The sequence below is a fragment of the Physeter macrocephalus genome, chromosome 1 (genome assembly GCF_002837175.3).
Source record: "Physeter macrocephalus isolate SW-GA chromosome 1, ASM283717v5, whole genome shotgun sequence".
Taxonomy (NCBI): domain Eukaryota; kingdom Metazoa; phylum Chordata; class Mammalia; order Artiodactyla; family Physeteridae; genus Physeter; species Physeter macrocephalus.
In genome coordinates this window covers 79856089-79868470 of record NC_041214.2, presented here as the reverse complement: position 1 = coordinate 79868470, position 12382 = coordinate 79856089, and the positions used below count along the sequence as shown (strand labels likewise).

Genomic DNA, 12382 nt, shown 5'->3' with positions numbered 1-12382 from the left:
GGACTGACTGCTCCCTCACATACGGGGCCAGCCGCTCTGTTCACAGGAAAGCCTGTAGTTGTTTGCAGACAGACAAGCTTTGGGATTTGGTTCTATTTTCTTGCCTAGTGTAGATGTTAGAATTGCCCTCTTAGTTGATCATCCTGTTTAATTGGTGTCCTTTGCCAGTGTCCTGAACACAAGCAGAAAACTATAGCCATCTGGCAAGGGAGACGGAGAGATCAGACTTTGTCCCCCTCCACCCTCTACATCCACACACACACACACACACACACACACACACACATCCACACACACACATATACACACATACATACACATATATCCATACACACACATCCACAAACACACACACACACACACACACACACACACACACACGGTGATACAAATACCTATTTGAGCTGCTCAGTTATTCTCTCTCAGGAGATGGAAGCAGCCGTATGGGATGAAGGAGGGACCTGGAGGAGCAGATCTTTTAAGGAAGAAGACAGATTCTGTTCTGTCAGGTTCCTCTGAGTGTGTGTACGAGCAAGTCAGAGAAGAGAGAGAGGAGAGAGAGAGGAAAAGGCAGAGGGGGAGAGGGGGAGAGGGGATCTGTTGCAGGCAGGGGAAGGCGTGACCTGAATGGAGAATGCCAGCCAATTCCAGAGACACACAGGGACCTCAGAACAAAGATAAGGCATCGCTGACACCACACCGGGGACGAGCTCGCAGACAAGTCAGGCCAGGGGGACCAGGCAGCCAGGAGTACCCAAGGCAGGAAAATGAGGTGAGTGCCAGGGCAGGAGTGGGCACAGGGGGTCCTTCCAGGGACCAGGTGCCAAGTAGCCCTGGAAGGGCTGACCTTGTCTCTGCGCCGACTCACCTGCGAGTCCTGTGGCTGGTTCAGGGGCTTTTCATCACTCCTTGGGGCTCTGAGAAGGGAGACGGGCTGGGGCCTTCCCTGGGACTCTGGAGACGTGCAACTTGAAACGGGAGGCTGTGTGCAAATGCCCCTGACGCCGCTGGAACTCAGATTTCTTCCTCTGCCAGCGTAGGGTGCTGTCTGCTGGCCAATGTGACTTTTCTTCTGTTGCCCACAAGGCTGAGTTATTGTTTTCCTCCTTTGTAAAGAGCATTGCTTTATCTCTTCCAACACTTTGTGAGTTAGATATGTGTTTGTGTGTTTATTTGTTCTGACCGGAAAAGAAACCAGATTCCCGTAGCTCAGCTCTGTGGCTTCTTAAACCTTCAGAAGTTTGCTAGTTTAAAACCTCAATTTGGAAAACTAAAAACCTACCCCGTTTTACATTCCACTATAAATTTTTGCATTTCTTACTGAAATCAGAGGCCGCCAGTGGCATGAATCAGGCTATGAATTGCACCGAATGGCTCTTAAAGGAATATTACAAATTGAAAAAAAAAGTCTTTGGAGTTCTGAAACTAGAACTCTAAATTCTAATTGTTTCCAAGCTCTTCAATATTTCCCATTCCTCAGCCTATACTTAGAGTTACTTGATGCTTGTTACCAGACATTTCTTGTAAGTTTTTTTCTCCAAGTGTCAAAATCCGACCACCATAATTACTTTTACTACTTATAAGTGTCAGTACTGTTAAAAATACAAAAAAGGAAAATAAAAAAACACTCTGCAGATGTGTTAAGTCTCTAAACATCTTTTCCCGTTAATTTTCTTCTCAATTGGAAAAGGGTTTCTATTTGTTTCTGTTCTGCAAAGTCACCTAGCAACTTTTCAGGGTCTGGGGCCAATGAGGGGCTTCGGGCTATGTTAACTCTTTGAGCTCAGATTACCTGTGGTTTAGAGAGATAATCAGGTCTTTAAGGTTAATCCAATCATTCTGTTCTTTTTAAATCCATTGTAATGTTAAACCTGCTATCTAACTTCATTTTCCTTTCTCCGAAAAGAGAGGAGACTTATGCCCATCTACATGGAATGACAATTTGATTGATCTGTCCACTATTCAAATCTCACCCTACCACCCAGTGCCCCAGCCATACCAAACTACAAGGCCAATGATCAGTTCTGTATCTTTGTGTTTGCTGATCCCTTAAACCAGAATAACTCTCCCCCTTATTTCCCCTATTTCTAGAGGACCCGATTGTTCAAGCTGGCTCATACATCACCTCCTCTTCCCTGCCCAGTATCCCCAGAGTCCGCATCTTCTCCTTTGTGATATCTCTGTCCTTGGGAGCTACCTTTCTTAATATCTCTTTGTTGAAATGTACACCTCCTCTTCCAAGACTGAGTGTTCCTTAAGGAATAGGATCTATGGCATGTTCACCTTTGTATGCCTAGTACTTAGCATAATGTCTGTTTCCTATTAGGCATGCAATAAATATTAGCTGAATTGAATTCAGTTGTTCAATAGCAAAACTACTACTGGAAAAGTGCTCCACTAGAAGTCTAGAAAAGGTCTTCCCTCACATAGACACAACACTTCAGAGTTTGCAAAGCCCTTTCATAGGCACTGTCTCATCTGGTCTTCAGAGTTTGGATGAGGTAGGATTTATGGGGAAGTGAGGATAAAAGAGTTTAGCAACTTGCCCAAAGCCACACTGATGATCTTGAAAAAGCCCAGACCCAAACTTGGATCTTTAGGCTCCAAGTTCAGGATGTTTTTCTACTATATTTTGCCAGACTCTCAACCAAGTATATTATTCTACACCAGTGGCTCTCAATCCTAGCTGCACATTAGAACCATCTATGGTGCTTTAAAAAGTGTCAGTGACCAGGCCTCACTCCAGACCAATTAAACTAAAATCTGCTGGGGAGGGGCTTTGGTATTAGTACATTTTTTTAAAATTTTCACATAAAGCTATGGGTTTTTAAATTTTTTTTCACAGGATTAATTGCTTTGGCCAGATGCCTGGACATGATATGGGCATGGACCCAGCATCCTCTGTGAGCTTTTGTTATTCCCTTCTTCTGTTGAAGCTAATTCACCATATGGCATTGGGCATGACATGTCAACTCTTGGGGTATCCTTTTCGTCATCTGTCAAGTAAGGGTGTTGTCAAAGGGATCTATATAGTCCATTTCAACTCTTCTACCCCAAAACAGTCTTGGTGTAGTGTAGGTTGAAGTGAGGAGTGAATGGAAAGGATAGAAAGTGCTACTCATTCCACAACCGTGGTTATATGCGGGCATTTTTTACGGCATTCCTGAGAGCTTGCTCCTACAGTAGAGCTTAGGAAATCCTGGCGTTATATATTACTTTTGACATTTCAAGCAAATGTAATTAAACTTTTTGATTAGTTGGAGAATAGATAGCAGGTGTCAGAATTTGTACAGCCGGTGCCTGGTGGATAAGAAGCCAAAAACATTCAGAGAGTGTGATGGGAAATGAAAGCCGCCACTTACATTCTTTAATTTGCAGCCCTGAAAGCAAGCAAGCAAGCATATGCTCAGGCTTATTATGTGAAAGGAGAGATTTGTTTCATATGTTTGAAACTGTTTTGAGATGCAAACAAAATAGAACAGAAAGCTTCACAGGCCTTCCTCCCACGATGACCAGTTGCCTACTACACATGGTCCTAGGCCGCTGAGGATAGATGGAGCCGTTAGCCTGGGCCAGCCCTTGACAGAAGCAGCATTAGGAAGCTCAGAGTCTCCTCCATGTGGTCTGGAAAAAGCAGATGTGGAGAAAGTTGACCTTTCAGCCTTACATAATCTGGGTGTCGCTATTGCAGGGAAGTCCAGTTGGGGATCCAAAGCTCATTCCTGATCCCTGCTTTTCGGGAAGCAGCATGATGGAGTAATCATAACTAATGTTTGCCTAGGGCTGGACAGTTAACAAAGTACTTATTTTCCAATCTTCCTTTATTCTGATAGCAGCCCCGGGGGATGTCATTATTATTACCAATTAAAGAATGAAGAAACGGAGAGGGAGACCTTACGTGACTTCCCCAAGATGGGTCAGATAAATAAAGTCAAAGTCTGGACTTGAATCCAGCTCTTCCAACCTAAGACCAGTGCTCTCCCCTCCCCAAGCGGAACTGAACCAGAACTCCTAGCCCAGGTACCATCGGTATATTTCCTCACTTGAAAGTGGGGCTGCCTGAGCCCTGCAAGCCAGAATTTCTAGACTCAAGCTTTCCTACTAGTTCACGGGAGAGCTTGGACCTGTGCCTCCCCTTCTCTCTCCTCCACAGATTGGTTTATAAAAATATTGACCCTGGCAATTGGATTAAAACATTTTGTTTCCTTAGTTGCCTCTCACATGTTGCTATTGCAGGGGCCTTGGAAAAAATTTAAATAACTCTATTTTTTTTAATTGAAAAAATAGCACAAGGCCCTTCTAGACACATCTGAATATTTTATACACACAAAAGTAAAATTAAAAACACTCATATTACCACTTCAGAGATAACTACTGTTAATATACTACTGACACCCTTCTAGGCCATTTTGCACCTACGTATTTACCTTTTACGTAAATATTATATAAGACAGCTAGATAATCTCATTGTAGTTATCTCATTGTGTTTACACACTCAAAAATTCATATGTGTGCATATATAAACATATGTGCATCTGTTTACCGAGCAGGGTGGGGCAGCTTGGGGAGAAACAACTTCCTGATTAGCCAAATTGTAACTTAATCTTAAGACGATGGTATAATTTCCCAGAAGTTACTTTTTAGGCTATATAAAACTCTGGCCCCACTTTCATGCTTTTGTGCATTCATTCGTTCATTCATTCATCATCTGTTATACACCAGGCTTTATATTAGGTCTTTCACATACATCATCTCCAATGTTCATGTGAGCTCTGTAAATTAGAGATTATAATCTTCATTTTACATTTGAGGAAACCTGAGCTCAGAGACTAATTACCCAAGGTTTCACAGCCAGTAAGTAAGAGAACTGGGATTTGAACCCAAATACACCTAACTTCAGGGGCTGTGCCTAAAGCAGTGCTTTAATTGGAAGCATGTACAGGGAGCTGGAATCTGGAGTGAAGGATACTCTGTGGTATCTTGGGGAGCTTTGAGCTGGATGGTGGAGGATAAATAAGACAACCAGGTGAGAATGAGCAGGGCATGTGCAATGGGACCAAGGCCTGGATGGGCATGGCATGCTCCCCGAATGATCTGCCTCAGCATGGCTGCTATGAGATGAAGCTGGGCAGGTAAATCAGCACTAGGTCAAAAAGGGCTTATCAGCCATCCCGGTAGCAGATGCTTTGCCCTGCAGGCACAGTGGAGCAGTGTGGACACATCTGTGTTTTAGAAAAGCAAATTTGGCGGAAGATTGCTGAATGGTAGGAAGTGGTGGCCAGGGAGATCAGTTAGGATGCAATAGCAACAGTCCAGATAAGAACATTTAAAGTAATTGACTGGAGAGAAGCAGAGGGGTTCCCAAAACATAGGAAGCAGAACACATAGTATTTAACGGAGAAGTTGATGAGTCAGAATTGGGATGTTTGAGTTCAAGGTCCTTGAGTCTCACAGGGGGAGCAATCTATTAGATGCCTTGGTTGTGTTGTATACGGACCATTAGGTTTCTGACAAGCCTTGGACATTCTGCCTCATTATTGCATCAGCCACTTTGGGTGTATTCTGCAAGTTTTGTTGAATTTCCCGTGCCCCTTATGCAACTCTTTTCACAGTCCATCATCTCTCATTCCTGCAGCTGGAAATAAACTGTATGTTTTTTATCCTTTTATAAAAACACTTGCCAAAAGGAGAAAACTTGTTTTGCTCATTCCTTCTTAATTCAAAATTTTGCATTTCTTGATTGATTTTGTTAAATTTGTTTTAGGTACTACAGATCCCGTCATTAAGTATAAGTCTTATCTCAATATTACCATGTTACTATTACTTACTTTTTAGAAAATTGAATCAAGAGTTTATGATTCTTAAATGAAGCTAAGCTAAAGAAATATCAGCTTTTACCTAACTATGAAATTTATATTTTCAACCAAAAAGTGATATGCCTCAGAGTCCCAAATATGGTATTTTCTGGGAAAGTTTAATACTATTATCAAATCTTTAAAAAGAGCATAACTGGAAGCAACCTTTAAAATCAAGTTACCACCCTCCAGTATTATAGGCTGGGTAAGCAAGACCCATAAGGACAAAGTAATTACAGCAGGTCAGTGGCAGAGACATGCTGGGAACTTGGTCTCCTGGCTGTTGATTTAGCTAAATGGCAAGGACCAGTGTCTGTGAATGTAAGTGAATCCATTCATGTCTTTCAGGTGGCTCCTTCTCTCTCATGCTCTGTGCTTCTCCTTGTTGAAGGCTTTGGCCCACATAGTGGAGCTTAGCAATATGTTTGGCCAGATTCAGTCGCCTGGCTATCCAGACTCTTATCCAAGTGATTCAGAGGTGACGTGGAATATCACTGTCCCAGAGGGATTTCGGATCAAGCTTTACTTCATGCACTTCAACTTGGAATCCTCTTACCTTTGTGAATACGACTATGTGAAGGTGAGACCCCTAATGTTCCCTAACTGGGCCAGGTTCTCTACGGGAGAATCTGCTGGGTGTTAGAGGAGCTTAGATGAATTAGATGCTGTATTTACCACCCAGGCTGGCAGTCCAGTGAGGGAGACATACAATGTTATAACATTATGAAGGAGGGTTGGGGGTGGCATGCTAGGTGCAGGCTGAGCAGGAAGACCTAGAAAAGACCTTGAGGGAAACTGAAACTGGCAAAGTGTGACTCAGCCAAACACAACCTTGCCTTTTCCTTTCTGATCTCAAAGTCTTTAACGTTTCCACTAACCTCTGCTCCAATGTCACCTTTAATTCAACAAGCAGAAAAGGGCAGAGACCCCAGAGTCAGCATTAATCAGAGTAAGCTAGCATTATATCCAAAGCTGAGGCATTAGAAAGCATTGCCCTGTTCCCTAGGTAATGATCAAGTGTTTGGGAAGTGTAGAGTATGCCGCAGCGGAGAGTAGGAGGTGAAGTTGGAAGGTTGGATTGGGGTGAGATTCTGAAGGGCCTTGAATATGATGCTAAAGAGTTTGGATTTTATCAACAAAGAGTATGGGCAACAGTGGGGGGGGGGTCACTACACAGATGGATGTAAAAAACAAATGTAAGAGGAGCAGAAAGTGATTATAACATCAAAACAACATTTCCCAGAATTTAAGGAGAGCCCACAAACCATGCCATGGGTGGGAAGCTGTTCTCTTTTAAAAGTGGAGCTAAGAAAGGTTAAAGTACTTCTGAGAGATGACACTTATTAAGGTTGTATCTGGTTCAAAAAGATGTGGAGACCTAAGAACCTACTTTATAACCTCTCTCTGGCATCCTGGAAGAAGTTCTCATCAAACTACTCTAGAGTAGGCTTTCTATATTTTTGGTATTAGTATAGTCTCATTTTTCCACAGCCTGTAATTCAACAAGAGTTAACCTTGTATTTACCAGAATGTTTGATCAACAGCAAAGAAGTGAGTTGACAAGGTGATTTACACTTAAAATCTCATTCAACATTTAAAACAATCCTATGAGACAGGTACTACTATCCCATTTACAGGGAAAGAAACAACCCCAGGAAGGTGAAGCAACTCATCCAACGTTGTACAGCTAGTTAGTGATGGATCAAGATTCCAAACCCATGTCTTGTGACTTTCAATACCATGTTCTTTTGGCTCCACCAAACTGCTCACAAGCTGTACTCCACTGAGCCCTAGGATACCGCAGGGGCTGAAAAGGACAGTGGGATGGGGTGGGGTGGAGGCCTGGTAAGTGGGGCTGTGAACCCCTACCCTGATTAACTCATTTTAAATGGTAGGTGTTGCTAATTATATATGTTGGGTATGCATCAAGTATCCCATTTAAAGCACATTTTCTGTGACTGAAAACTTTCTAAAATTGGTGCTCCATGACAGTTTTTCAATTTTAGCACTATTGACATTTTGAGCCAGACAATTATTTGCTGAAGAAAGCTGTTTTGTGAATTGTAGGATCTTTAGCAGCATCCCTGGCTTCTACTCACTAGATGCCAATAGCACTCCCACTCCAGCTGTGACAACCAAAAATGTCTCCAGCAGTTATCAATATCCCCAGGGGAGCAAAATCTCTCCATTTGAGAACCATTGCTCTCTCTATGTGATGCTGCCCATCTTTGAATGTCCTGTGCTAGAAACTGAGAATTTAAGGACACAAAAATCTAGTCCCTTAAAAAGAGAGATGAGCCTAGAAAAACAGCAATTGCACAAGATGAAAAAGAGTAATGACAACAAAAGATTGACAAAAAGAATGAGAAAAGGTAAAACTGGTTGCTCTAGGAGGTGATATGGCTTGGTAATCTAGATTGACATACAGTTTCTATAAATTCATTAAAAATGGAGCCAACTTCTCAGACTCACAAGGATCAAGCAGGGAGTATTCACCAAGATCCTAAGTGATCATCATCCTAAATTGAACTTTCTAACAAACAGGTTAGTTATGTCTTCTAGGACATAATCTAGCCTCTGGCAGAACCAAACTCCAGGATCCCAGATGCATTATGGGTAGGGGACATTAGGTTAGCAGAATCCCCCAGCCCATTCCCCTAGCTAATGCTCGCCGTACAACCATGGTATTCTCAAATATTTAGGTTGGAGAGTGAACTTAGCAGAAGGAAAATGACCAAACACTGGCTTAATAGAAGAGTAAATTCCATAGATTTAGACAAGGCTAGATGTGAACTTCCTAACTGCTTTTTTCTCTACTTTCAAATATGTCAACCATCTAGAAATTTTGCCAGCATAAACACTTGCCTTTATTAGTAGCTGAGGCCTCAAGACCACAGAAATTAGAATTTTTTTCTTTAGCTGTGACAATGACTTATTTTCATTATTCCTCCCTGCCTCCACCCTAAGAATTCACTCTCAATTCATAGTCAATCATTTCTCACACGTTTTCCTCTTATTTAGATGGATGCCAGGTTTGACCTTGTTAGGACTCCTTTATCAAGATGATAAACACACAATAGAGGATTTAACTCATTCCTTTGCCCCCAAATAAATTGAGTCTCCTGGCAAGGCAGATTAAAGAGTTGACATCAGCTACACTTTGTAGTGGAAAAAAATGATACTTTTCAAGGGCAACAATAGACTGTGAAGACCTCTTCTGAGCCTGAATTAAGGACACTGAAATACATTTCTACCCAAAGTTTGGCCTTTCTGGTTGGAGAATATTTTGGAAATTGATTGATGGTTTCTATCTAGGGTGGTGAGGTACCTTCCTGAAAGCCCAAGGAGATGGGACTAGGCCCTCTGGAAGGGCAGCATCATCCCGGTTTCTTGACTGGGATTCAGGAAATGCCTGTTCTAGTCCCAGATCTGCCACTAACACCCAAATGATCTAGAGTAGAAAAGACAATCTTTTAGCACTCTCTCTGCTCCAGAATTAGACTTGTGACCTCTGAGCATAGCAAAGAAACAGTCTGTGTGAGGCAACACAGAGACTGAGCTGCCTACCTGAAGTGCCTGACAGTCCTTGCTTCTCTGATTCCAACACATTTTTCCAGTTCCTTTAGAAGAAGAGATTAACATATTGGACAGAGAGGTATTACTTTGCTTGGGCTTGCACAGCTCACTTCCTTCCAGAATATCATCCCAGCACTAGCATTGGCCTCCCTGCAGAGGTTCTAGCAGCCATGGGGCCTGAGCAGGCCTTCCTTCACAGGACGCTGCACCCTGGTCAGCTGATGACTAGTGCTCACGTGGAGATAGGCCCTGTGTCCTTGCCCACACGTGCCCGGCAGAGTTCCCCTCCTGGACTCAAGAACTCATAGGATGTCAGGCCACAGGGGCCCTCTGGACACCCACCTAGTCCCATGTCATTGTTGTTATTGTTGTTTTTCAAATATTTTCTCCCTAGTGGACATTTTCTTCTTACAAATCTTCTAGTAGTCCTGATATAGGAAACAGAAGTGAGGCTGCTAGGGTTGAAGGTGGCTCAGAAGCTCACGCTGCTCACTCAACCTTCTTGGTCCCCCTGAAGGTCACACCTTGCAGGAATTACAGCTTGAATACTCCTTAAGTTCCCAATTCAGGGACAAGACTAGTACTCTCGCCTGTGAACCCGAAAACCCAGAAGCCTTCAACATATAGTCGAAACCCGTTGACTTTTTCTAATTGTGTTCTCTCCCTAACCCTCCACCCCCAGAATATGTGGCTTTCCTGGCTATGAATGAGAAGGAGGCTCTTCCCTTTTCATCTGAATGAAGCATGAGCATGCCAGCCATGTCACCCTTGGATAAGTCAATACCCCTCTACAAAATCCTGTCTTTTCATCTGTTCCATGAGGAGTAGAATGAGATGATCCCTCAGGTCCCTTAAATTCCAGAATTTTAATCTTCATTCTCCTTGCCAGAGCTTTCCAGATGGCCCCCCCACAACCCTCATTATCCTAGTTAGGATAATGCCAGAAAACGGTAATAATATGTTACAGCGGCCACTTCTTGAAGTTCGTGGCCATAAGCACTCCATTAAGAGACTATAGTCTGCTGGAGTTGCCTTAGTGACATGTCATTTGAAGAAAACTTGTAAATATAATCATGCCAATGCTGTCCTTTTCCAAGGAACTTGGAATATCATTCATTTCCGTCTGATGGGATAATATCCCCTGTTTTGAGGCTCTTTCATTCTGTGACTGAATTCCCCTGGCAGGCCTGAGAGTGGGTTTAAAGGACCGTCCAGTTCACAGGAATCCTTTCAGCCCAGCCCCAGTCCACAGACTGCCCTTCCCACCCTGGCCCATCAGGGTGATGATGACAGAATTGCTGACACTGCACATCAGCAGCTTGAAGAAGAACAGGACCCCAAGGCTGTGGTCTGGATGCTCTCATTTTATGAAAATTCCTCTCCAGCCTGACTTCCCGCAGTCTTTGGTCTTCAAGGCACATGCACATCTGCACTACAGGATTTGCTTCCTTGGAATGTGGCTGCAATGTGTGGATTCCTACAGTGCACAGATGAGACATATGAATCACAGCTGGTTAATGCTGTAGGCGAGGGGCAGAGCACAGACACTGGCCAGGAAACTGGAGCCCTAGATTCTTGTGGCCATTCTCTACTAACTAAGTAACCCTGGGCAAGTGATTGCTTTTAGAGTGGACTCTTTCCTCCTGTCTCAAATACAGGGAGTTGAACCAGATGTTCTCTAAGGTCCACCTAGCCCTGATACTCTATGTATCTAAGACCTCAGGAAACATGATTCAACTTCATGATCATCATGCTCAAGCCCTGGAAAGGGCAATTCACTGGCCAAGGTCACACGGGGACCAGAATTTATATCTCAAAACTGTCTTTTCTTTTCTTCTTTTAAAAATATTAAGTGACAGTGGAGTCCCCCATCTTATGGATGCTTAGGTTTTTAAGTATAATGTAAGGCAAATATTGTCTATAGTCAAACTTACTCTCTTAAATATAGTAGAGCACTGTCTTTTAGAATGTCCAGAAGAGACTTTTTTCCCAGAAATGCAACAAATTATGTAGTTCCTTTAGTTGAGCATCAGATGAAGTAGTTTGACTTGTGCTGAGAAACGAGCCCTGGAGCTATAGTTACTGAAAAAGGTACTCGGAAACCAGAACCACCAAGGGAACAGCAGATTCACACATCTTATTTTCAAGTTCACTTCATGGTATCTGTTCATTGGAAAAGGAGATAATAAAAACCTGCATTTGGCTTTTTTCTCTTTCTCTCTTTCCCCTTCTTTTATTGAGTGCATATAGCTCAACTGGCATCTCTTAAATGCTCATATGACATAACACCACTTTTCTCCTCTTAACTCTATATTCTTGATACATTCAACATTTCTTCCATTCTCCCCACTTTAGCCCTTTAGTTCCAGTTCTTATTCCTCTCGCCTAGTTTATTGCAATACCATCCTAAATGTCTACCAGCTGTGGGTCTCTCCTCAACCAGTCCACCCTCTACATGTGTCCAGAGAGATCTTCGTGAACATTGCTTTGATTGTGCAACTCTCAAAACCTTTCAATGGTTCTCCGCTGTCTATGGAATGAAGTCCAAGAATTTTATTGAAAATCTACCATAAGTTGGATACTGCACCAAAGACAGGCCCCATGAAGATGAGTAAGACAGTACTTGCCCTCCAAGAACTCATGATTTCATAGTGTGTCATAAGACAAGTACATAATTAATAAGCTAAAGTTGGGCAGAGTAACACAAGAGTATGGGGCAGTATATAAGTTGTAGAGTGATCATTTCTGGGTGTTCAAGAAAAGCTTTAGAAATAGTTAATGTTTGAGATAAGTCTTGAAGGGTAAAGAGGAATTTAACAGTGTAATTCCCTAAACTTCTTGATCTCCCTAAGCATCGGTTTTGTGATTGGTACCAAAAATAAAAATAAAAAAGACTCAATGATACAGTACCTTCCTTGCAGTTTATGCAAGGGTTTAAATGAAATGATGGC

At 42.6% G+C, this 12382-nt stretch overlaps 1 protein-coding gene across 2 annotated transcripts in view; it reads left to right on the top strand.

Moving 5' to 3' along the window:
- The first annotated feature begins 543 nt into the window (after positions 1 to 543).
- Positions 544 to 12382, top strand: part of MASP1 (MBL associated serine protease 1) — a 46831-nt gene continuing 34992 nt past the window's right edge. Inside the window, exons 1-2 of one of the 2 annotated variants that reach the window (XM_024124218.1) lie at positions 544 to 772; positions 6204 to 6435. In XM_024124218.1, coding sequence (XP_023979986.1) covers positions 768 to 772; positions 6204 to 6435 — 237 coding nt within the window. In that variant the 5' untranslated portion in view covers positions 544 to 767. The remainder of the gene's footprint in view (positions 773 to 6203; positions 6436 to 12382) is intronic. The other variant, XM_007111538.4, reaches the window with a different exon arrangement.